This window comes from Emydura macquarii, unplaced genomic scaffold (assembly GCF_026122565.2).
Source record: "Emydura macquarii macquarii isolate MOO-44397 ecotype Brisbane River unplaced genomic scaffold, CSIRO-AGI_Emac_v2 contig_306, whole genome shotgun sequence".
Taxonomy (NCBI): Eukaryota; Metazoa; Chordata; order Testudines; family Chelidae; genus Emydura; species Emydura macquarii.
In genome coordinates, this window is record NW_027130443.1 from 500742 (window position 1) to 526248 (window position 25507).

The 25507-nt window shown below is 54.7% G+C and overlaps 1 protein-coding gene across 1 annotated transcript in view; it reads right to left on the reverse strand.

Moving 5' to 3' along the window:
* Positions 1–25507, reverse strand: part of DNAH2 (dynein axonemal heavy chain 2) — a 77775-nt gene that overhangs the window by 30761 nt on the left and 21507 nt on the right. The window contains exons 10-29 of the mRNA XM_067561716.1: positions 24724–24929; positions 24005–24134; positions 23416–23598; positions 21219–21433; positions 20953–21099; positions 18254–18410; positions 17376–17615; positions 16348–16536; positions 15124–15271; positions 13889–14081; positions 10358–10558; positions 9233–9389; positions 8196–8370; positions 7280–7443; positions 6915–7076; positions 6441–6544; positions 4650–4806; positions 4048–4130; positions 902–1082; positions 372–510 (exon numbers count right to left, since the gene is read on the reverse strand). Of these exons, the coding sequence (XP_067417817.1) occupies positions 372–510; positions 902–1082; positions 4048–4130; positions 4650–4806; positions 6441–6544; positions 6915–7076; positions 7280–7443; positions 8196–8370; positions 9233–9389; positions 10358–10558; positions 13889–14081; positions 15124–15271; positions 16348–16536; positions 17376–17615; positions 18254–18410; positions 20953–21099; positions 21219–21433; positions 23416–23598; positions 24005–24134; positions 24724–24929 (3331 nt within the window). The remainder of the gene's footprint in view (positions 1–371; positions 511–901; positions 1083–4047; positions 4131–4649; positions 4807–6440; positions 6545–6914; positions 7077–7279; positions 7444–8195; positions 8371–9232; positions 9390–10357; positions 10559–13888; positions 14082–15123; positions 15272–16347; positions 16537–17375; positions 17616–18253; positions 18411–20952; positions 21100–21218; positions 21434–23415; positions 23599–24004; positions 24135–24723; positions 24930–25507) is intronic.

The following is a 25507-nucleotide window of genomic DNA, read 5'->3' on the forward strand; positions in this document are numbered from 1 at the left end:
TGCGGCTCGCAGTCACCCTGGCAGATCTTCAGCGTGGGAGCCCCGCTGTCTCCCATCACGTGCCCTGGGTGCAGCGAGTTTGATCAGCCTCAGCCCCAGATCCCAACATGCGGCAATCATGAATCACGCAAACAACGGCCTCTTTTCATCTTAACGCACAAGATCACCAGGGTGCCGCTTCCTCCAAGCGCTCTTCTGTTTAACAGGCGATGCCCCTCTTGCGCCCTGCACCCTGCAGCATGCCCCACAAGCACCAAGCTAGGGAGCTGGGGTCAGCACCAACTCAGAGGCCCCAGAGTGTGGGGTGGGGAGAGCCAGCTTGGTCCCTTCCCCCAGCAGGCTGCGGGTAGCTCGCCTGGGGCAGCAGTTACCTGGATAATGCGTCCCGCGCAGCGCGTTGTTATCCTTGCTCAGCCTGTCCATGATCGCCTTCCAGCTGGCGTTGATCTGATCGAAGGAGGCCGACTCCTGGGGCAGCTGCTTGCGGATATCTTCTCCCAGGAAAATGTTCTGCCAGGGAATTGACACCGAAGAGGGAGAGAAGGGATGGGACAGACTGCTCCCCAGCCCAGAGACAATCACGGGCCAGGTCTGACTCCAGCCCTGGATCACAGCATCAGCAGAGCCTGGTCTGAGGCGGAGATCTCCCCAATGCCACGGGCCAGCATGCGGCTCCGGGAGGTGAGGAGCCTGGGCATGGGACTCTCCCGTGAACGCTCTGTGGGAAGGGCTGGGTCTCCCCAACCTGCTCTTGGCCAGGAGGGGAAAGGAGGGTGGGTGCAGAATGGATGTGGGGGAGCCTGGCCCTGCCAGGCCCTCGACCCCGAGGCAGAGCTGGCAGGGAAGCCTGGTGTCTGTGGGCCCTCAGTGAAGTGCAGAGCCGCCAAGCCGGCCTCCTCACCTCCAGGTACATCCACTGCCTCTGCACAGTCAGCACCATCTCGATCACCTCCAGGATGAGCGAGAGGCAGCGCTCCCAACGATCCACCTCCTTCTCAAAGGGTTTGACGAAGTGCGAGGCCTTCATGGTGGAGAGGCAGACCTGGTTGTCCTCCAGCGCCTGGAACACCTCGTCCGTCCCCCTGCAGGAGCAACAAGCGAGAGGTCAGCGGGAGGCCCAAAGGCCTGGACACCCACTGAGCAGCATGGCTATGGAGCCCTGGGGCACGCTGTCCAGGCCCACGCAGCCCAGCACCCGTCTGCAAAGGCTGCCACAAGGGGGCCCGTTAGGAGGCCAGGTCTGTGCTATGGGCACCTGCCGGGCTAGTGCCTCAAAGGAGGCCCCAAACTCATCTCATGTCAGGGCCACACAAGAGGCACCAGGTAGGAACAACTGTCACTCACTAGTGAGCTGGGGCTGGATTGGAACTCGCTGTCCCGTTCCCCTCTCCTGACCCAGCCAGTGCCCCTCCAGGAGAAAGGGCGTGCACTTCATTTCCTGACCCTCGCACCCCACTCTGGGGCTGGTCAGAGCTGGCACCCCCTAGACAGGAAAGCCCCGTATCCCCTTCCTTTAGCCAGCCAGTCCCCCCAGCCTAGATCTGGATTCGAACCAGTGCTTTAGCTGGGAAAGTTCCCGTATCCTATTCCCAGAGCCAGCCAGTCCCCTGAGCCTGGGCTGGAATGGAATCAGTGCCCCATTGATGTGAAAGGCCCCACATCTCATTCCCCGACCTCCCAACCACCTCCTGCCCCACATCACTGGCTGGTGACCCTTGGGGAGGTAGCAGGTAGGTTCCCCCGCCACCCGCCAAGAAGCCTTCTCAAGACATGTCTGGAAAAGCCAAACCCATTTGGGTTCCACTGCGTGTTAATGCCAAGGGAGGGGCAGGAGGCCCGTCCCCATGCACAGAACAAAGCTCTGGGTCTGTATTGCTGGGCAGGGGAGACCCAGAGGGCATGTGCAGGTCACCTCTAACCACGCTGCTTAGCTGGTAATAAGACAGGATCAGCATGTCCTGGAGCCAGGACAGCCGCAAGGGTTCATAGATTCCTAGGCCAAGAGTCTGCCCTCCTGTATCGCCCCGGCCAGGACCTCCCTGAAACAAATCCTGTGTGAAGCAGAGCTGATCTACTGAAAAACTGCCAGGCCCTGGAGAGTCCCCCACAACCCTTGGCAAGTCATTCCAACAGTTCGCTCCCCTCGCTGTTCAAACGTGCACCTCCATTCCAGTCCCAGTTTGTCTAGCCCCTGGATCGAGTTTGACCTTTGCCTGCCGGACTGCAGAGCCCTCTGCTAAGTATTTTTTCCCCATGTAATTATTGATAGCCGGGGATCAAGTCACCCCTTAACCTTCTCTTTGTGAAGCCAAACTCCTGGGGCCTCTCACTCTGAAGGCAGGTTCTCCTACCCTTTAATCAGTCTCAGGACTCTTCTCTGAGCCTTCCCTAAGGCCTTGGCTACACTGGCACTTATGCTGGCTAAACTTTTGTCACCCAGGGGTATAAACCCCCCCCCGAGTGACGTAAGTTTTGCCGGCATAAGTGCTGGTGTGGACAGCGCCACGTTGGCGCTGACATCGCTACCACGGCTCATGTAAGTGGTTTTATGAGGTCGGTGGGAGAGCTCTCTCCTGCCGACAGAATGGCCACACAAGCGCTCTTGCGGGGCGCAGCTGTGCCAATCCAGCTGTGCCACTGTACGTTTTAAGTGTCGACTAGCTCCAACTTATCAACATCCTTCTGAATTGTGGCGGCCACCGGAACTGGAGGACACAGTATTCCCGCAGCGGTCGCACCCGGGTCACATCCAGAGGGACCAGAACCTCCCTACACATCCAAGGATCACACGGGCTCTTTTGGCCCCCCGAGTCACAGTGGAAGCTCATGTACTGCTGATTATCTGCCATGACCGCCACCTCTTTTACAGAGCCCCTGCTTCCCAGGACAGAGCCCCTGCCTGCAAGTCTGCCCTGCGGTCCTTCGTCCTAGATGTATAGCTTCACATTTGGCCAAGCGATCCACTCTGTACCCTCAATTCAGTTCCTTCCCGGCTGTCCCTTCTTCCTAGTCCCCTTGGACTAACACCAGTTTCTCTCTCTCTCCCTTCAGGCATAAACAGATTTTCATCACAGAGCTGAGCAAGCTCTTTGCTTCTGCGCTACAGCCAGCCGCACACTAGCCCCGCAGCTCCATGGTATTAGCTCAAGCACTGAGGGACGTCCCTGCTGCTGCCAGCAACTTCAGAGGTCAGGATGTCCTCAGCCACTCTCTCCCTGCTAATAAAAGCGGGTTTGTGAGACAGGCGGACGGGAAATGTAAAGGGCACAGCCTGCCCGGCTGCTCGGTTCTCTTGGAATTCAAGAAAGCCAGGCGTAGGGAGGGAAGCCGGGGGCTGGGACTCAGCACTGCTGGGTTCTACCCCTGCCTGTGGAAGGGGAGTGACGTCTAGTAGTCAGAGCAAGCACGCTGGGGGTATGTCCCCACTACAGAGACTATACTGGCATAGCTCTGCTGATGTCTGGAGTAGTGAAGACGCAGTCTGAACTGATGGAAGGGGTTTCTTTGTCAATGTAAGAACACAACCTCCCTGAACGAGGGTAGCTACCCCAATGGAAGCAGCTGCGTCAATGCTGGGGGCAGGTCAGCATAGCTCTAGTGGCCAGGGTTGTATTTTTCACACCCCTGACCAACAGAACTATGTTGACCTAACATTTAAGTGTAGACCAGGCCTGCAAGCGAGGACTCCTGAGTTCTCTTCCTGGCTGTGGAAGGGGAGCGGAGCCTAGCAGTTAGAGCAAGAGGCCTGGGTGTAGGACACTTGGGCTCTAGCAGGGGAGTCTGGTCCAGCGGTTAGAGCTGGGGGCTGGCAGTCAGGACGCTGGGTGCTAGTCTCAGCTCTGGGAAGGAGTAGTTCAAGTGAGGCTCTGTCTGTACCCAAGCAGAAAGAGAGACGATGATGATGATTAGATAAGCCAGCTTTGCCCCTGCTCTCCAGGGTGCCCTGTTCCACTCTGCAAGAGACACCCTCGGCTGCCTCTGTGCAGGAACCCTGCACCCCGAGTCTCTCCGAGTCAGTGCTGCAAGGCACAGCTTTGGAGGTCCTACCTGAGTCGGTGGTGCCCCTTGTCCTTGTATGGCACAATATCCAGCAGCGTGACATCCCAGGTCTTGGCGATGGCTTGCAGGGCCTGGGAGAAAGACAGCAATGGGCAGCATGAAATACACAGGGAAATCTTCTGAACTCATGGACTGGGACTCAGGTCAGAAAGGAGAGGCAGCGTGTCTAATGTCAGAACTGAGCCTGGGTTCTACTCTTGGTTCCAGGAGGGGCGGGGAGGTAGCGGGTTAGAGCAAGGGTGGCTGGGAGTCAGGATTCCCGGCTTCCATTCCCAGATCTGAGATGGAGGGTGGATTAGTGGTCAGAGAGGAAGAGCGGGAGCTGGGACTCCAGGGTTTCTCCAAGCTCTGAGCAGGAATGTATCTAATCGTTAAAGCAGAGTGACTGCGTGTCAGGACTCCAGGCTGTGCTCCTGGCTCTAGATGATATCTGGCAATCAATGCCAGATACGAAGTGAGATGTGGACTCATGTCCTGCTAAGATCTGGGCAAAGACATTCAACGTCTGCTTAAAAAGAGCATGTGAAATGAACTAGAAAAGACCTTTAGGAAAGAGGGACAGACAGTCAGACAGAGGTGACAGACGCTACCAGCTCTATAGACAGCTCCTTGGTGGCCGACGCAGAGATCTCACTGATTTTCTCCACATGCTGATCCAGGCCAAGCTCCACAATATTCTCCAGCCTGAAATCTTCAGCATCCTGGTCAAACATCCTGAGGACCAAGTCCTTCACCTGATCCCAATGTCTGCAGGGAAGTCATTGACAGCATTAAACCAGGGAACAGATAGGACCATGATCAGTTCTGTCCCCTTCCATGCAGAGACTTAGCCAGCCACAAGGAAGGAAAATCGGCATGCTCTCCACATGGGAAAGTGATAGGAGACGAAACGAGGCTGTATGGGGCCTAATGTGGGTCGCTCCACCTGAAGACAAGCTGAGAGAGTTGGGCATATTCAGTGGACACTGGGGAGTTAGAGCAGTAGGACGGCTCTGCCAACGATTGTAGATGGAAGAACACCAAGGGGGAGCTCAAAGCCTCGGCACACGGACCGGATAGCCACAGACCTCAGAAGTCTGCACGGCAGCCTGGTGGATGATCATGAATTTTGGAAGGCTATAAATGTTGCCAACCCTGAACAGGGAAGTGGGGCAAGAAAGGAGAAGAGGTCTCTGTTCCCAGAGCATGCCCCGGTACCCAGCACTCAGCTCCGGCCCATGCAATCCCACAAGCAAAGTAAGGGGATAGATGCTCACTAAGCAGATCTAGGGAGGCTGCATTCATTTCCAGCTACTTCAGCAGCCCAAAGATCAAGACAATTCAAGGAAATTCAAAGCAGAGCAACAGAACCGGTCCCAGGGAGGGCCGGGACTGTCAGAGCGCAGAGAGGTGGGATGCAGGGATACTCCCAGCTGGGCTGGGCTCAGTGACCAAGGGGTTATTAACCCACGCTCATGTGTAGGCTTGTTTGAAGGGTGCCGCACAGAAGGCCACTGGAAAAATAAGCTCTTCCTCCTCCTCCCCCAATTGAGGCCTTTCCCACTGGCCCACATCCCACCTCCCACTAGGTGCAGTGAATCACCGGCGTTAGGTAGGAGAGAAGTTCTCTCTCTCTTTCCGGCTCGCTAATGAGCGTATGTTCGTGTGGGGCTGACGAATGAGGTCAGGTAGTCGAGCCTCTTTGCTTTTAACTCCCCAAAGAGGTGCAATAATCACACGGTAACAAACCAGCTGGCTGAGTCCTCCAAGGAAACAGGCTTCATGTCTGAGCAGCACACCACGCCGAGCCAGGCGCAACCGGGCATTAGACACAGGAGGATGAAACCATGAACAGCCAATCGCAATCTAGCAGCTGAGCACAAGGGGCTGGGAGCCAGGCCTCCTGGGTTCTAATCCCGCTCTGAGAAGGGACTGGGATCTAGTGGTTGGAGCGGGGGGTTGGGAGTCAGGACGCTGGGGTGCTATTCCCCAGCTGTGGGAAAGCGTGGGGTCTGGTGCTTAAAGCAGGAGGATGTAGCCTGGGAGTTCCGACTCCTGGGTTCTCTGGCCTGTTGGGAGGGTGGGGGGAAGCTGGCTGTCAGGACTCCGGGCTTCAATTCCCAACTCTTACCACTCAATCTCTGTGCCTCCCGGGAATGATGAATTTACCCCTGGTACTGGAAGTGGGGAAACGCGTGCTAAGGTGTGCTCAGGTGTGTCAGAGGAAAGGCGGCGGATTATCCATTCCCCCAGTGGGATCCTGTGGTCTCACACAAGATCCCTTATGTTACTAGAGGGCCCAGATCCCTGGAGGAGGAGCTTTCAGCGACTCTCCGATGCCCCAGAAGTTTGGGCCAGCAAAGCGCTAACCTGTGTCATGCCCTGGGAGGAGCCATACCTACCTCTCCCGCAAGGCGGGGTTCCTGAGGTCTGAGATCAGAGGCATCGTCCTCTTAAACTGCTCAACCTTCACCTTGGACGTCTCGATAATTTCCCAGTTCCGGTCCTAGGACATAGTGCAAGGTTTGGGGGGAATAGCAGGGACAGGGCAATAGTTGCTCAGGTGACCCCCGGCAGGACGTTAACATGCATCACGCACACCCAGAATTTTCCTGCAGTGCGCTCGCCCTGGGTGCGCCTCTGCACAGGGAACAGCGAGGGCCCTGCAGCTGCACCCGCCTGGTTGGTCCTCCCTGCACAATCCCACAATGCCCCTCCCAATGAGCTCCTGCTCAGGCCTGCAGGAGCAGAGTCCATTCCAGGGCACCAGGAAAGGCTCCTTCTCTGCTTTCCCCAACGCGCCCCCTGGCTTCCCAGCCGTCGCCTCCCGGCAGACCTCCAGAGAGCCCACAACAGGAGCAGCCGGCAGCTCATACCTTGAGTTCCCGGCTCAGCTTGTTGAGTTTTCGGAAGAGCCCATAAGCCGTGGTCTCCATCACCTCCGTCTGCAGGGTCTTGAAGCTTCCCATCTTCCACTCGCCCCAGTGGTCTTCCCACTCTTTGGCGATCTCCCACACCTGCTGCAGGTAGTCCAGCTCCTGCAGGGCACAGCAGGAAGAGCTGAGCCGCAGCTCCAGGCAGATGCCCGTGCCCACTTCCCTGCCAGTCCAGCCGGGGCCCCCGTCGCCTTGCTGCTTCTCAAGCCAGGGGGAGAGGGCAAGAATGATGCCCACCGTCCCCCACCCTGCCCTCCAAGGAGCTCAGTCCTCGGAGGCTAGCCATGCCCTGGGGCGGCTCCCACCTTCTCGAGCTTCTGCAGGTCTTTGGAAGCGGGCTGCTCAATTTTGAAGATGCCCAGGTTGGAGCGCAGGGTGCTCTCCTCGTCCTTCATGGTGGCCAGCAGCTGCCGCATTGCCACAATCTGCTCCAGGGCTGTCTCGCAGCTCACAGCACTGGTGAATGGACCTACGCAACAAAGAGCTCCGTGACTTCGGCCCAGGCTGCTCCACATCAGCCACGGACCTTTTCCTGCACTTGGGAGAGGTCAGGGGAGACTGAAGAAAGAAGTGATTAGAGCACGGACGGCTGGGTTCTCATCCCAGCTCTAGGGACAGGAGTGAGTGGGGTCTAGTGGATTAGAGCAGATGGAGCTGGAAGGCAGGACACCTGGGTTTTATTCCCTGCTCTGGGAAGCTAGTAGGGTCTAGTGGGTTTGAGCAATGGGGTGGGGGTCAAAAGTCCTGGATTCTATCCCCATCTGGGGGAGGGGAGGGCAGTGTGGTGGGTTAGAACAGATAGGGCTAGGAGGCAGGACTCCTGGGTTCTATTTCCTGCTCTGGAACAAAAGTGGGGTCTAGAGGTTTGAGCAGATGGGGCTGGGTGTCAGGATTGCTGGATTCTGTTCCCAACCTTGCAGAGTACGGTGAAAGTTCAGCAGTGCTCAGTTTCCTGAAGGATTGCTCAGTGAGGGAGGGTGAGGCGGTACGGTACAGTGATTTACAAGAAGACTAGAAAGATTAAAGAACTTACTAGTAGGGAGGGACCCTAGATTCAAAATCACTAACTCTAAATATCTCTGACTACTGAACCAGTTTCTTCAAACTCGGCTTGTTTAGGCCTCACTGAGATCTAGAAAACAAGCCAAAACTGGTGTTTCTAGCATGAGCCATCTTTGAGTTCCTGGAGACCTCTATTCCGTGCGTGGCACTGCCACTCACCTTTGGTGCCAAAATCCTGCAGAAGGACCTGGGCCTTTTTCTTGAAGTCATCCGCAGAATGGATCAGGCCCGTCTTGAATTTCTCCTTGTGTTTCTTTAGCATGACATCGCTCTCCAGGATGCACTGCTGGAAGGACAGCCACTCAGAGTTGAGAGCTGCCAGTGTCTGCAGCACCTGGGACACAGAGAGCAGGGAGAGGGAAGAGGATGATAGAGGTTATTCCTCCAAGATTACCACTGCTTCAAGGAGGAGGTCGGGCACGGTGGGCTCCAGCAATCTCGCTTGGATAAAGAAACACAATTAATGGAAAGCTAAGGGTGGAGGGGACCTCCAAAAAGGCACCTCCTGCCCCAAGGCACAGAGATAAGAGCTGTAGTGGGGCATCTCATCCATTTCCCTGGAGCTGGGCAGGACCAAGTTCATTTCTACAATATAAGTCTCTGCCTGCACAGAGCAGCTACACTGATAGTTGCTGTTCCCATGCCAAGAGAACGGGGCTGAGGGCATAGGGGAAGGGGACAAGGAACGGATTAAAAGTTATTACCCCCCAGAGCCAGTGCAGCATAGGGGGCAAACCAGCCAAGAACTCACTGGCGATCGGCAGCACAGAAGGGGGTGGCTGGAGCTGCCTTTGGAGAAGGGGTGAGGAAGCACGGAGGTGGGGGTGGACGGTGGGCAGTTCTGAAGAGCTGAGGCACAGGATGGGCAGAGAAAAGGCAGGGGAGGGCAAATGGGGCAGCAGGGAGGTATAGGAGGCAGGGAGGGAGATCTCTGGGGCAGATGGGCCCCAGAGGCTGAGCACAGGAAGGGAACAAGGATGCGACTCCAGAGGGAGCAGGTGGGAGGTGATGGGGGAGAGGAGAAGCCAAGAGAAGTTTGTAGGGACAGGGGTTACCCCTGTGCCTGGATGGAGAGAAAGACCCAGATCCTCAAAGGGATTGAGGCTCCTAATTCCCATGGAAGTTAGGCACCTAAATCCCTTTGAGAATCTGGTCCAGCGTGTCAGGGGCCACTCAGGATCGCTCTCCATACTTACGCCCTCATCCACGGCCACTTCGTATTTCTCCAGGATGGCAAATTGCTCATGGATGGGCGGGATCTGCCCCTCTAGCTTTGGCAGCTCATGCTGCAGGGTGTCCAGGAGCTGCAGGCTTTTGCCCAGTTCCTCCAGCGTCTGCGGAGGCCGGCTGACACTGTGGGTCAGAAGGGGGGTGTGACCCAGCGAGACAGGACTGGATCAAATTACGAAGGCTCTCTTGTGCCCGCGCTGGAAGACTGGCACCGGGGTGGTATTCATTCGGAATTGCCCTGGGGCAGCCTGTTATGCTGTGTTCCCAACAGGTGCCATGCTCAGGGAAAGGCGGTTGACGCCCCCGGAAGAACCAATTCTATGAGCCACCAAGGCCATAACCTGGGACTATCAGCTTTGATTACTCAACTACTGGTCCTTCTACATGGGGCCAGCAAGGGGTGGCAAGCCTGTGCCCATGGGTCTGAGCCAAGTCCCAGTGAGGGCCCTATTTAATAGCAACGTTCTGCTCTGTGCGGGGGCCAGTGGACAGTGTCACACGTAAGCTGATGAACCTTGGAAGCACAGAAGGGGGGAGATCACAAGGAGGAGGCATCTCTGCTCTTTCGCTGGGTTACCAGCTCTGTTACACTCAAGTGCTTTAAGAGTAAAATCACTGCAGCTAAGAAATTCCTCTGCTGAGCCCATGCTCCATACTCTCCTGCCATCTTTGTATCTGAAGGGGCTAATCTAGAAGGCTCCCCCCCCCAGTATAGATGGGGCTGTGCAGGACTGGGGGGCTTGGGAGGTCTTGGCTGAACAGCGGCATCCCATGTCCCCAGGAAGAGTACGACAACGGGTCTGAGCCTGGGAGTGTGCCCCAGAGTCACAGAGCTAAACCGTGACTAGACTCTACCCAGACCCCGCTGGAATGGGGCATGTGGGACCCAGAGATGGTGACTATACAGTGGGCAACCAGGCCAGTTTGTAACAGGAGAACTCCCATTCGTGGGGAGAAGGGAAGGCCAGAGAGGAACCTGGCCAGGGAGAAAGGCATGGGCAGCGCAGACACTGCATGGGAATGCGGGGCAGGGGACAGAGGCTGAGGAAGAAAGGGAAGCACAGCCCTCGCCTGCCGTGAGGGGCACTCACTTGGTGGCGTTCTCCTGCAGGTAGGTGTACAGCTCCTGCAGCCGAGTGCTGGCCATCTCGTTCAGCAGGTCGGTGAGCTTGTTCTGCCACTCATTGCAGTGCTGGACCACGGAGAACTTGAGGTGAGAGCAGTCGAGCAACACAAACTGGATGTTCAGCACCGTCTCCTCCTTCTGCACGTTGTTGGCCACCTCCATGTACCTGCAAGGCACATACACAAATCACCCCTTCAGCTGGCTTCTCAGCGCAGAGCGCGAGGGCTGAGCTCCCAGTGGCAATGGAGGGGAACCCCAGGGGACTCTCTTGCCACCAATGTGGGCATGGAGGTGACTGGTTGGGATTAGCTCCTTCACAGCAGACACTTGAATTCTCACAGAATGGATCAGAGAAGGAGAATTGGGGAGCGTTCTCACCTGAGCTCTGGGTGCCTTGTTGAAAACCAGCCCGGCACCAGGGGGCGCTGTGCTGCCGGGAGCAGGTTGAGCGGGGTCAGGGCAGGCTGTCCCTGAGTCCGAGCTGAGGCCAGTGCCCCAGCCCGGCACTAGGCGGCGCTGTGCGGCCGGGAGCAGTCTAGTTAACACAATAGCGATGGTCTCCTTCTCAGTCAGTGACCCCCCTCCCCCCCACTCTTCCTACGCGCTGGAGATGCCCTTTGTTGCAGGAGCCATGACACAGAGGCCAGGCGCCCTCATGCTCATTAAAGTCCACCTGGTGTATTGGAAAGTCAATAGCATTTGTAGCTTCTAAACCAGCAGGGTGGGGGCCCAAAGTGGGAGAAAAAGCACTGGTTTGGGGGGGCACCCCAGTGATGTTCAAGCCTGCCTTGGCGGTTCCTCCCGCACAGCTGCGTGCTGTCCAAATCTGCTGATATGGCAGGGGGCCTCCTCTTTACAACCAAAAGCCTCCTGGCTCCTGCGGAATAACGTTAACTCCCGCCTGAAGGAAACCAGCAGCATCCATTTATGCCAAATTCAGAAAGCCAGTGACATCACCCAGCCACACATGCGCATCAGCACAGGCCACGGAGCTGGGAGGCCTGAACCCTTCTTGGCCAGGACAAACCTGCGTGGCCAGGTCACAACACCACTCACCCAAATCTGGCGTGGCCACCACCATAAATCGCCTTGAAATTATTTTGAAAATGTTGGTGAACATGCTTAGAGGGCAGCACTCACCGCTTCCCTCCCATCCCTAGCCCTTAGCTTTCACCCTCATGCCAGTCTGTGTCCTAGCAACCAATACCTGATGATTCCTAGGAAGGTGACGACCCATAATGCCTCTGACCAATTGTGCAATGCTGTCCCAACCCTGCCTGAACCCTGCAGTGATCAGCTGATGCCCCGAGAAGAGTTGATCACACACGTGTGGTTCCTCATTCCTGCTACTGGAGTTACCCTGCCTACCTGGTGACCAGGTGCCATAGTGTAATCTGCTAGAGATTGGTGGATTCTAATCTCAGCAAGCATCCAGATTAGATTCAGTGTGGCAGAAAGAACATTTGGATGAAGAAGGCCTGAATGAAAGAGCTGCCGCCTGGGATTCAGAATGGGATTCAGAAGTTGCCTCAGGCAAAAAGAGCATTTAAGAAAGGAGCAGGGAATGTTTTATGGCGATGCAACGGGAACAGCCACTATTAGGAAGGAGAAATTCGTTCCCTCCAAATGATCTGTTAATTGAAACATTTTTTTATTTCTTTGCTCCTGACTCATCCAAGCAAGGCCAGCAGGTGGAGGACAGTTCCGGCCCCCAGGGATCTTATTAAATCTTCCTGCCTGTTCCATTAATTAATTCCCTGTCTATGGGTCACTGGAAACACGAGGCCAAACTTTATTAAACAAGGAAATCAAAACCGGCACCAGAAGAGACAGACGAGGGGCGCACAGCTGCTGGAGAACAGGCAGAGATGGATGGGAGGCAGTGTCCCTCCCACCCATCTCCAGTTACAGACCCAAATTTACCTCCGTCCTGCACTGAGCCTGTAAATTCTGTACGCCAAACACTGAGTCAGCACAGCACACGGGGTGGGAAAACGCTGCTTGTGCTAAAGAAATGAATCCTGCATCTCCCCTTTTAGCGGCTGGTTTTCAAGTGTGCCTCATTCTGGGTCTTTGTTCCACCTTCTGGCTCACAACTGGGCCATGCCAACGTGGGAGGCCCAGCTCACGCTGTGGAATGTCTCTTCCTGGTGCTGCTATAAACGGCCCTCGAGCGTCTTTCGGGACTTTAATGGTGAATTTTTCTCCGCACTGTTGAAGCGTGTTTGAGGAAATGGGGAGTAGAAAGCCCGTAAGATGTGTTGTAAACTAAAGCACTCCAAAGGCAAAATGGAATTGGTTTGGGGAGTGGATACTGACTCCAGGGCCCTGCGCACAGCACGGCTCTCTCCTGACCTGCTTACAACACAGTTCCTTTGCTAGTCATCTGTTCTCTTCCTTCGGAGACTGAGGAAAGAAACCCAGAACTGCCAAGACACCTACAGGCCTTAATTAAGTAAGCGCCTGATCTAACTGCAGGAACCGCTATCCACCCTTACGCCTTTAGTGCTTTTCACCAAGAGATTTCAAAGCGCTTTCCAAAGGAGGGGCAGTATCATTATCCCCATTTTACAGATGGGGAAACTGAGGCCGAGAAGTGACATGACTTGCCCAAAGGCACCCAGCAGGCTAGTAAAAGAGCCCAGGGCTTGAGTGTCCCAATCTGGTGCTGTGTCCACTAGAGAGCAAAGGCTTCCTAGCCCATTTACCAAGCCCCTAAGCCAGCCACTTGCAGCTTACAGAGCCCTCAACATGATGCCTGCGGGGAAGCTACAAAAACATCCTTCTGATTGGCTGCATTTCTCTCACTCTTCAAAAAAAATAAAACTGCTGGTGACATTCGGATGTAGACACAATTTCTGTTCCTTAAGAATTCAGCTGTTCCTGCTGCTTCCTCTTCCAACTCCATCAATCACACAGCGCTGAAAGCTAGCCACCTCCTGGGAGGGGCACAGCACCGGCTTAACGGCGCACAGCCCTGTGCCGCAACACTTTCCAATGGGAAGTCAGGGCACACCTTCGGTACTGAAGCAGCAGGGGGCGATTCAGAGAGGCAGAATGGAATCGCGCCAGTCAGCACACTGAGGTCAGCTCTTGGGAAAGGTACCAGGAAATCTTTAATGACCACAGGCCATCCGAGCTTTAGCTTGGCATCTCAGATGAAAACTGTCCCCTCCAGCAGCACGTTTCCTTAGCGCTGTGCCAGGTATTATGGTCAGTGCTGATTCACAGGGGAAAGTGCAACACACAGCGCCTCCTAGCGCCTCACTGGGACCAGTACTGGCTATGGGGAGAGCGCCCCCTACTGACAGCAGGACTGGGATCTCACATTGAATATGAACAAGCCCAGCCCTGCTTAGCTTGTAAGCTCTGTCCATTTCCAAAGGGTAGGATGGTGGGAAAGGTCTTGGCACTCATCATTACTGGAACAGGAGAGCAGTCAGGTCAATGAGGGGCATTGGGGTTTGAGCATTCCTGGACACAGGGACTCCCTTACCGAGCAGTGTCAGCGTCAAAGGAAGACACGAGCGGGTTGAGATGCCGGTAGCGGTTAATGAAGGAGTCCTTGTTGACCTCCCAGATCTCACGGTACACATCCCAAGTCTTCAGGTAGGCCTGGAGGTGCGTGGCGTTGGCTTGCATGCCACCACTGATCAGTGCCTGGATTTTCTTGATATCCTCATCACGCTCTGAGTGCAGAGGGAGGACAAACAGAACAAAGTGACCAGCTGTTTCGATGCCCAAAGAGCCTGTCTAGTAAATCAGAACCCCTTGCTTCTCTTTCATGCAAGAACTTGGTTTTGCAAAGCCTCACCTGCCCCCTGGGAAATATTATCCCTAGGTTAAAAGGGGAGGAAACTGAGGCACAGAGAGGGGAAATGACTTCTAGGGGGCTGGGTGTGCACAAGCAGGAACTCCTTCCAAGACCGATGTAGGCTGTATTCAGGCAATGTCTGTCTAGACTTAACATGTGACTCGCAGAAGCTGCTAAGCAAGCTACCACGTGCCACAGAGTGAAATAAATAAAAAGGAAGTGTTAGTGGCAATGAAACTGAGCTAAGGGAAATTACAGCTGAATACCATGCTGGGGAATCGTCTCCTCCAGGGATAGGGTGGGAGAAAGGACCCAGCCAAGTTCTCTCAGCAGGTTTGCTGTGTTCTGAACACAGAGGGTACATCTACACCGGGTTTAAGTGTAAATCTACAAACTCAGGCTCATGCTGTGGTGCTAAAAACAGCAGTGTAGATGTGGGTCAGGCTGAAACCCAGGCTCTGAAATTCACCTCCTCATTGGGCTTCAGACTCAAACGTCGACACAGCTGGTTTTAGCACAAGAGAACGAGTCCAAGTCTGTAGACCCAGGCTCTGAGATTCGCTGCTGCAGGTTTTAAACTGCAGCATCGACATCCCCAGAGAGACCCTGGGTAGCATGACACATTGCCCTGAAAAGCCCGGGGAGACGCTGTGCAGGTCCTAACATGGACAGGAAAGGTTTCCCCAGTCACCAGGCAGGATTTTCCCTTTGCTCAATCTTATTCGCACCCTCTGTAACAGAGAGGAGTGCCGGCTGCTGTGGGATGAAGTTCAAGTCAATGCAGGGGAAGCGCATGAACAGGGAACACAGGAGCTGCAGGGAACAAGACACTCCAGTGTGGATGCACAAGTTGGCGATGCAGCTGCAGCCTCCTTCAAACTGAGCTGCAGTTCCCCCAAACACACACAAGGTCTTACCCAGGAGGACCGAGATGGGATCGCGGAGGAATTTGCGTTTGGTCAGGATCTCCGGCAAGTGGCGGAAGACAGAGATGCTGGTGATGAGGTGGCTGCTGATGTCATTGACCATATTCGCGAGCTGGGCCAGCGTGGGGGAAAACTCCACCTGGAAATACCAAAGGGCAGGTCCAGCAGAGAGAGGAACCCAACACAAGAAGGGAGGCTACAAATGCTCAGCGAACCCAAAGCAATCCAGTGGGCAAGCACCAGAAAATCAATTCCATTCGCACGTCTGCAAAAGCCCTGACAGTGGCAGGTTACAAGACACTGGAGCTGAAAATCCCATCATGCTGATTTCCACCTTGCTACCCCCTTGCTCACCCTGCTCCCACTCACAGCAGCTCCCCGCTTGAGGAGTGCCAGAGATTACAGGCCCAGTCCCCCAGTCCAACAGCTTTGCTTGGGGAAAGACCTGGAGTACGAGGCAAAGGTGGTTTAAAGCCCTCTGGATGGGTCCCTCGGTCCTAGGGCTGATCTGCACTGGTTTGTGCCTCCAACCCATGGCTGAACAAACCTGCAGTAGTGCTCAAAGACCCCAACGGCCCATACTACCAGCCAGGAACCGCTAGCACATGCCACAGGGATGATCTGGCCACACTCTCAACTCCTGGCTACACCCCCTGCCCCAGGAGCAGAGATGAAATCTTGGAGGGGATGACTGCAGCACGTGTAGACAGACCTGAGCTAGCTATGATAATTCTAGACAAACCCTGAGAGGCGAGTTAAGCTGCCATTAAGGCCAACGCAGTGTAAAGGAGCTGCAGAAGGGCTGAGGAGCTGGCCCTGGGGATTTCAGCCATTTGAAAGCTGAGGCCCCAGGCTTTCGAGGAGCACGCAGCATGCGTTTCTAACCCAGGCACCAGGTGCTGCAGTCATGTCAGAGTTGAGGCAGAAGGAAAAGCAAGAAGGTAATCACACAGCCAGGATTTGAAGGTCAAATACCTTGTGGCTGGACGAGGCTCAAAGTGACTGCATTGCTCTGGCACTGCTGAGCGGCTGGGACCCTGACCCTGATGGCATGTGTAATATTGGGTCTTAAATCTCTCACCAGCCCTTGGTACAGCTGTGCTTTGGGGGGGCACTAATTCAGGACTGGACACAGTAAGTCCCAGCTGCACCAGTGACCGGCAGGGCCCTGGGTGTCACACACAGCCACTGTGCAGCACTGATGGAAGGGCTCACCTGTGCAGATGGGGCTGGGTAGTTGTCCTGCAGGATCACCTTGACCCGGAACAGGGGGTTAGGACTGGTCTTGCCATCTCCGTTGATGGCCTTAGAAAGCTCCAGCAGGGACCATTTGACATTGAGCCTGAAGGCCTCTTCCAGCATTCTGTTCATCTTGACGGTGTAGGCCATCCAGTACTGCTGCACCTGCGGCAGCGGGAGAAACAAGGCAGCATAGACAAGAAGCCACCGCCAGTGCTGCAGAACTGTGCACCTGACTCTGCTCACTGGCTGCAAAGGCGACCTTCAAAACATGAGCCAGCCCCTGTAACCACGGCGGCTCGGAGAGGTGTGAACTGCTCCGATCCCTCTCAGGGGGAAGTGGCACCAAAGGCTAAGGCTAAATTAGCTTAAATAAACGCTAAATCGAGTTAACTATTTCCCAGCCACTCATTCGGGTAGAACATCCTGCTCTGTTGTTGCTGGAACTGGCGCCAGATACTGGGGCAGGGTAAACGGAGCAGTCAGATGTCAAGATTTCCTGGGGGCAAACTCAACATCCTCCTCCCTAATCTAATGTCATCTCATGCCATGCCCAGAACTTGCTGCAGAAATAACATGAGGCAGTTATGGCTGCTCTACACTTCGATAGAGCGTCACAGAATTTAAGGCCATAAGGGCCTTCTGTCTACCCCATGGGACCTCCTGCATAGCAGGGACATTACATTTCACCCTGACCCTGCTTTGGACTAAGCAGCTCAATCGTCACAAGACAAAACTGTAGTGTCCTACAGGGAGAAAACAGGCAAGACAAACGAGCCAGCCATGTCCAAAGCCCCTGCAGTGACAGGGAACTGACTAGATGAGACATGCCCAGATGACCTCAGCAGGGGATCCGTGCCCCAAAAACCCCAAGTCCTTGCCAATCTGACCTGGGGGGGAAATTCCTTCTGCCCCCAAATAGGGTGATTGGCTGGGCACTGAGCATGTGACACCCACCAGCCAGGCAGCTGGAGAGAAGACGCACTGGCCACACCTGTCCTTACCTCGGCGCTGTCATGTTTGAAGACTTCATAGGTTTGCCGCATGATATTGGTGACCTCCTCATGGATACCCATCAGCTTCCGCTGCACCCAGGCCCGGTGCTCCTTCTGGTCCTCTTCAAACTCCAAGTCATTGTAGACCCGCTTGCCGGTGATCCGCACCAACAGCGCCTCGCTGATCTGCTGGGCACTGCGCGCGATGATCAAGGTGGCGGCCTTGTATTCGTTCACAATCGTCTGCACCTGAGGCCAGGGCAAGGCAGGCTCAGGGCAGCAACGCTCGGATCAGGCACTGATGACACCTGCACCGGGCGCACAGGGCAATGCCCCTTGTTCTCTGGCCTGGGCCACAGCCCCAAAACGCCTCTTAGGAAGCCACCGGCGGGAGACCCCACTGCCCTGTTTCTTTCTGTTTCATCTACTCTCCTGGGCCTAGTGTATGTGGGGGCAGGCAACAGGGAGGCTGCACACATGCCAGGAATGGATTAGGGCCCCAGCCCCCGAGGCTTGACAGGGGAAACTGACTAGCTGGGCGAGGTTGGCATAAGGCTGAGGGATGGGAGGCCTTCCCTTTGCTCCCCACCTAGATCCTGGGGGCAGAGAGGGCTCCATGTCTCTGTTCGTCCTCACTCCCTAACCAGGGGGTGCTGACTGCTTTGGTGCATCTGCCGTGCTGGGCTCCTTGCTTCCTACCTCAATTATGTGTATTAAGCGAGCACACCTGTGTTCTGAGTTTCTCCACTGCACCCAGGCTAGGTAGAGTGAGCAGAACACAGAGCACCAGCAGCTGGAGACCTCTTCAGTATCTGCTAATTGAGATCTCTGTGGAGGAAGGACGGCGCTTTGGGGGCAGCGAGAAGGTGCGGGGCAGGCAAGCTCACCTTGCTGGCGTGCAGTCGGCACTCACTGATGAAGGCAGTGCTGGCTCCTTTCAGCGACCAGTGCAGCTTCTTCAGACCGGGCTGAATCTTCTTGTCCAGGTATCGGATCCGCTCCTTGAACAAGGCTCTCTCCTCTGGGGATAGCATAGCTATGATCCTAAAGGGGCACGGAGGGTGAGTCAATTCAGATCGTGCCAGACCCCCTCCTGTGTAGAGCATTCCTCCCACCAACCCACAGAATGGGACTGTTCCCAGAGAGGTCAACGGTGAGGTGCAAAGGGGAGAGGAGGATGGGAAAAGCAGGTCGACAAGGCAAGGTGCAGAGAATTGGCCATGCTCAGTCTGCAGGAGACAATTGGGGCACATGCTGGTGTGATCACTCTGGGTCCATGGAGCTCGCCCTTGATAGGTACGTGCAGCAGCATGTCCTCACTGGACTTGGATTCAGGAGATATGGCTTATATTTCCGGCTGGCCTGCTAGATGACTTTGGGCAAGTTACTGCCCCACCCTGTGCCTCAGTTTCCCCACCTGTCAAAAGGGAATGTTGATACTGACCTCCTTTATAAAGCACTTGGAGATGCACTGATGGAGAGTGCTAGATACGAGCTAGGGATTAATATTATTACAGATCTGCTGAAAGGATGTTCCAAAGGGGGCCGTTACTCTCACCGGTCGCTGGAGCCAGGACAAGAAGTTAAGAGGCTCAAAGATGCAGCTGGCACCATCTGCACAACTCTGACTGGCCAGATTGGGGGAAGGCTGAGACCAGAGGCCAGTCTGACCAGCATGGTTTGGGGAGGCTGGAACTTCAACCCTGTCCCAGCACGGGAGGGTGGGGTCAGCCAGTTACATCTGTTCCAAGCCAGCTGAGGGGAAACGAGCCAGCAGGAACCAAACACTCCCTCTTTGGGCATGTTAAAAATACACTTGCCAAAACGAATCCGTTTCGAGCAACACTTTCCCTGCATAAAAACGCCCCCATGTCACACTTGTAAAATACTGGAGCAAAGCAAAGAGACGAAAGTTTAGTCATGAGACAGCTCACTCATTCCCTAGCATTTCTTAAACTGACAGCAGAACCAGACCAGTAGAGGTGAAGACTGACTCATTGTGCGTCCCCCAGGCAAGCTTCCCCAAATAGACACTCCCCCAACCCAGGGGCCTCAGCTCTTCCCCGGAGGGGCCCGCTCTAGCAAGGAGAGGGGAGTTCCAGCTGCCAACACCAGGGCCAATCAGCATCAAACATCCTGGTCAGTTTTGTGATAGGGACATCTGTTCTGCTAAGAACTGGATTCACATCCCAAGCCCCTACAATTCATTTCACACAGGGGCCACCAAATGGGTATCAGTTGGAAACGACTTTCAGTCACTATCAACTTGTGGCCAGACTGGAACCAAGATCTTAGAGGTGAAAGAGCTTCATATCCCGCTCCTCCATCCCAGAGCCAGCCAGTCCCCTCAACCTAAGCTAAGTGAAATGTGAAAAGCTCGAGTTTTGACTCTTTAAACACAGCTCTCATTTGGAAATGAGATTTGAACCTCTGGAACCAGGCCTTTCAGAAAACAGGCAATTATGGAGAGCTGGGGGAGCCGACGGAGGCTAAAAATGGCATCTGTATACAAATTGCGTATCACGGACCAGATCCCTCGCCCTCGCTACGCATGGCACTTGTCTTCTCGGACTCAGAGGAGGGGCTGTGTTTTTCTGGGTGTTTGTCCAGCACCTGGCATAACTGGACCCTGATCGTGATGCCAGCCTCTAGGCACTGCTAAAATATAGAGACTAGAGCAGTGTTTCTCAATTGGTGTTACGCGGAACCCCAGGGTTCCGCGGGAACACTGTTAAGGTTCCGCGAGCAGCTGCTTTCCGCGCCGCCGAAAAAGGGAAGATGTCCTGGATTTTCCAGCAGAGGGTATCCAGTGTAAGTGTAATTTAAATGTAATTGAATTGAGAAATGCTGACCTTTGCTTATTTCAACATTTGAAGACTGTTAAGAGTTTGGGGGGTTCCGCAATTATTTATGGAGTTCAAAAGGGTTCCGTGGCCAAATTTAATTGAGAAACACTGGACTAGAGGGCCATGCGCTTGGCTGCTGAAGTAGGCCAAGTTCCTTTCACTGCAGCAGGGCCCTTTGCCCAGATATTAGAGGAAATCAGGCTTCTCTGGTTTCCCACTTTTCACCAAAACCAGTACAGTTCTGACCGGAGTGGGGAGCTGCTGGAGCTGTGGGGTGAGGCCTGGTAGAGGTAGGGTTGGTGGCACAGAGGGGGCGAGGAAGGGCTGGACAGACTGGGATGAAGAGTCCACTAACCCTCACCCTGAGGTCACCGCCTCACTCTTGTATCCCAAGTGACCAAAGGGGGATTTGAGTGAAATTAGGCTTTTCTGATTTTCACCAGAACAAGAGGGTCCTGCCTGCTGCTGTCTAGACCAGTCCCTGCACATTGGGAATTGACGGGACGTGGGTTTCACAAGTTACCAGGTGATGTACAGAGAAATGTCATCAAGTTGAGTGTAGGACCTGGCTTCGCTCAGCCAATCAGAACAGCGAGGGGACAGGCTCCTTTCCCACTCCCAGTCTTCTGCTGAGCAGCACGGCCCCTGTCCTACAGAGCATAGGCCCTTCCTAGGAAAGTTGGGAGGGATCCGACTGGGGGCTGCTGAGAGGCAGCAGTGGAAGGGCAGGGATGGCAAACCTGTTATAATCCCGGGCAACCAGGAGCAGATTCTCCCGGAGGTTTCGCAGATCCTCCCTCCTGTCGTAAACTTCCACCACGTAGTGTGGGATCTCAAAGAGCAGCCTCTCCCAGTAATGGATTTCCACAAATAATTTCAGCAAGTCCCTGCAAAAGGAAGCACAGGAAAGACAACTCTTGTGAAAGGCGCGTCTCAGCCAGCGCCAGCTGCTACTGCTGCTGCAGGGGCCCTGCCCAGAAGAGAGCAGCAGGCCGTGCCCGCTTACTTGTCAAAATTAATGTCCAACATGCCACTCTTCTCGGCGCTGAGGATGAGGAGGGGAGTGTCCAAGCGTTTCAAGCTATCTTTGTCCAGGGTCTGCGTCCATTCCTGGAAGGTCTTCCTCTCAATCTCGTCCATGGCCTGGATAAGCAGCTGGTAGGCCTGAAAGCTCTCCTCCCCGGTCCCAATGTGGGGCATAAAGTGAGCATTGGAAAGACACTGCAAGGCAGACGGAGAACTCCAGCCAGTGCTTTTACTTCCACTGGGGAGAAGATGGGGGGAGCAGATATTTGCACAGGAGGGACAGATGACATTAGCTAGAAAGAGAGTTAGTGGGGACAGGCATTGCACCTCAATCATTGAACACCCCCGCACACACACACACACACACAGCTCTGCTGATGCCCCTCAGTCCCAGCTCACAGCCCCCTGCTGTCCCAGCCCCAAACTCCCTGCACTGCTAGGCCATTAGCTGACTGCTTGATCAACGAGGGAAATGTGAAGATAAAATTCGCACAGGACATTCAGCTCTTTCAGACCAGCGCGATAAAGAAACCAACATGCACCCCAATGGAGCCGATCATTCATGTAATAACACAAACAGTGTTGGGGCAACCAAAATCAACTGAAGAGTGAGCGGCAAAGCTGAGCAAGAGGTGCCTTGAACCTCCCAGCGTGGGGCTCAGGAGCAGTGCCCTCTGTCAAAGGAGAAAGCTGTGTGACCCCTTATTATTAAAGGTCCCATGGCACCATGCCAAAAAAAAAAGAGGTTCCTTACCAGTAACTGCAGTTCTCCCTATTCCTGCTTCCCACCCACCCCCACTTGCCCTGGTTCTTCCCCTTCACATCACTGGATCCTCAAGGTGGGGACTGCGTGACCCCTATAACTATGGCCCCAAAGATGATGCCACAATAGAGTGTTCTTGAGGCCCCAACCGGTGCTCCTCGCAGGCAGAGCCCAGCACATAAGTGGGAATATGCAGAGGGCACTATGTAGAAAAGTGATGTCCTGGCCAAATGCCAACTTGGGTGACTCCTCCTGTAATTTCAACCAGCAACAGGCTTCTCCTTTGCGTCCTGTTTTAAACTGCTAAGCAGCAATACAGTGTCCCACACCAGAGGCAGCCGCATTTCAGTGCTGGGTTAGGTACCCCTGCACAGCCCTGGTGTATGGCTGGCAAACTCCTGCAATGCTCCAGCTGCATTTCTCTGACATGCTTAGTGATCACTGCAAGTCTATAGTTTGTGAGGTGCTTTGAGATCCTTCAAGATGAGAAATCCTAGCGGGAAGTATTTTTACAGTCAGTCCCTATGTACCTGAGAAGACCCACATTCAGGGGCTGAGGCAGCCCATGATTATATGGCTAACATCTAAAGTGGGCACAGAGACACGAGCCTTTTGGTGCTTGCCACATCCCAGCAGCAGCCAGAGACTGATTCTGGGAGCCCTAGAATGCCGAGGCCTGGGCAGGGTAAGAAAGGCAGAGGTGATTTTCAGACATTCTGCTTTAAATTGTAACCTAGATTTGCTACTTTCAAGCTGCACATGCTGGAGGTTTTGTGATTGATGCTGGAAACGCTGTTTTGTTTTTACACAATGTATAATTAAACCTGTCAAAGGAACTCACTGACGGAGAATGTTATGGAGGCAAATAGTCAAAACCAGATGAGGTAGTTAGATGAATAAAAACAACATCTGCCATGACAATTGCTTGGGCTGAAATTCCAAGGGCCGTTAGTCCTCAAGATACAGGGAGTACAGTGACCCCCAACTAGGCATCAGGATAGCCCTAAACACACATGCCCGCACACACACCCCAGTAACACAGGATAGCGCTGGCTTGCCACACCTGGTCACTAGCAGAGGCAGGGATATCAGACTAGATGAACCATTCTTCTGAGCCAGTGTTATGTGAAGGCAGCGATACCGAGTGATCTGATCCACTGCATCAGGAAGGCAGGGATACTGGGTTAGATGGGCATGATGTAACTGGTGCCCAGTAGCTGGCTGGGTTTTCAGTCCTGCCATCTCACTCAGACGGGCACTTCCTCAGGTCTCTCCAAGAGCCACCTCTGCAGCTGATCTGGGGCAGTGCTACCAGGTCCCCAGGAGAGCTCTGCCCCATTCCTGACATGGGGCCATGAGACAGAGAGCTGGGAGGCTGGAACAGACAGTGGGGTGCCCAAAGTGCGCTGCTCACCTTTAGGGGTCTGTCGATGCGTCGGCGCAATGTCCGCAGCCAGTGCGCCAGGCCCGAGTAATGGCACATGTGTGGGGGCAGGAACGGCACCTTCTTGCTCAGCTCTTTGTTGACAAGGGAGAGCTCTCGGTTGAAGAGCATGTAGACGTCCACAGCTTTCTTGTCAAAGGTGCGCTTGATGGCCTAGGGGCGGGAAGACGCCTGCTGAGCCCAGAGACACTAGCCCAGCTCCCCATCCAGGGGCTGGTTCCCCCAATTCATCTGCAAGACGCACTCACTGACGTAACCTGGGGGCGGTCACTCCCAGTTAACCAGGTCAGGAGCAGCCCTCCCACCACTCACTACACCCCAGTCTAGCAGCGTGTACCCCCGACCGCCTTGTCTGAGAACTGCGCCCCACTCAGAACCATCTAGTCCAGAAGCTGTCCCCCACTGACACCCCAATCTTGGAACTACCCCCCATTATCCCTTTCCAGGAACTTCCAAACTTCTCGGCTATCCAGTCAACAGCTGGCTGGAAGTTTGGATCTGTGTTTGGAAAGGTTACCCGTCTTCTGGACACAGTGCTGTGCCCCACTAGGCCCCATACCTCCCGTGAGGACAGGTGATGGAAGATGTCCTGGATCTCCACGCCATGCTCCACATCCCTCACCGTCTCGAAGGCCGAGGTGATCAGGTTTTGGGTCATCACCTCCAGGTCTTTGACACCAGAGCGGAACCTAGTGTCACGGGGCATGGCGACTCACAGTGAGGAGGGAAAAGGCGCTGTAGGACAGTAGGCAGAGGCGCAAACTCCCCACCCCCCTTTGCTGGGACAACACTGATGGCAGGAAGCCCCGACTGGCAAAGACATAGTGATAGCTCTGGTGTCCCCACCCACCCACCTCAACAGGCCACCTCCCCACTCTTCCAAGCCTCCCTCCCACTCAGTCTCCCCTCTTCCTGGAAGCTGGCAGTTGGAAACGAGGGACAGTCGCCCCCTGCAACATACTGACCCACCCAGCAGTTGACTTCCTCTCCACTATCATTCACCATCCGTGGCTCTGTGACAGCGGATCCGGGATTGCACAGCCCATTTCCTCAGAGCGGAGGAGCAATGTTCCCCCACTGCTGGCCACTGGGGGTGGGAAATGGTACCGATCCATCACTACAGCTCAGGTCCCTGGTCACTGGTGCCTGCCCAGGCCTGACCCTCTCTGCTGAGACTGCTAACGATGGTGCCAACTGCATGGATGGGCCCACACTGTGCAAACTGTCAGAGGGGAAAGACCCTTCCGTCTTGCCCTGGGAGTCGAGGGCACCTCTCACCGGTTAAAATCCTCATGCCAGAATGTGTTCTTCACATCCAGGATCCCGCCCTTCATGTTCCGGAGGATGTGCAGGTGCTTCTGGAAAGTCTCCTCTATCTCCAGCAGATTCCGGGTCATCTGAGGACCCCGGTGCCCAAAGAAACAGGGCAGTGGGGTCTGCGTCCCATCCTCCCAGCGGGCAAAGTGCTGCTGGCAGTCGCAAACCTATTGGCAAATGCAGCAGAGCATTACCGGCTTTGCCTTCCCATTGCCTGGAATGAATCTCACCCTCACACCCCCGCCCCGGACCTGCTGCCTCAGTGGACTCATTTTGAGGCTGCAGAGAGCACCTAGAGGCTGCTGGAAGATGTAGTTCAACCTCTCCCCATCTGGCAGGGCAGCCACCCGTCCTGAGGTTATTATTGTTATCTAGATAACAAGACCCCAGGACTGTCACCTGTCCGTGTGTCATTCTGAAGCCCTGAATGACTGTTGAGTCAGGAAGAAGGGATGGAAACAGCTACAAGCATGATTGGGAGCGCCTTCTGTTCAGAATATCGCTAGGTGCAATCATCACTGGCTTTCACCGTCTGTTACCATCTAATTTTTAAGGTCCCAGCTATTTCAATTTTACAAATTACACCCGTGCAAAGCAAATTTCTATGCCATACCAGAGTCCTAGACCACTGTGGTATCAGAGGTAACTCAACCAATCACCACCCTTACTTTACAGCTAATTTGCAAGCAACAATTTAATTGGTTGGGTGGGACACATAGTGGATTACTTGGCCCAGCTGGCACAC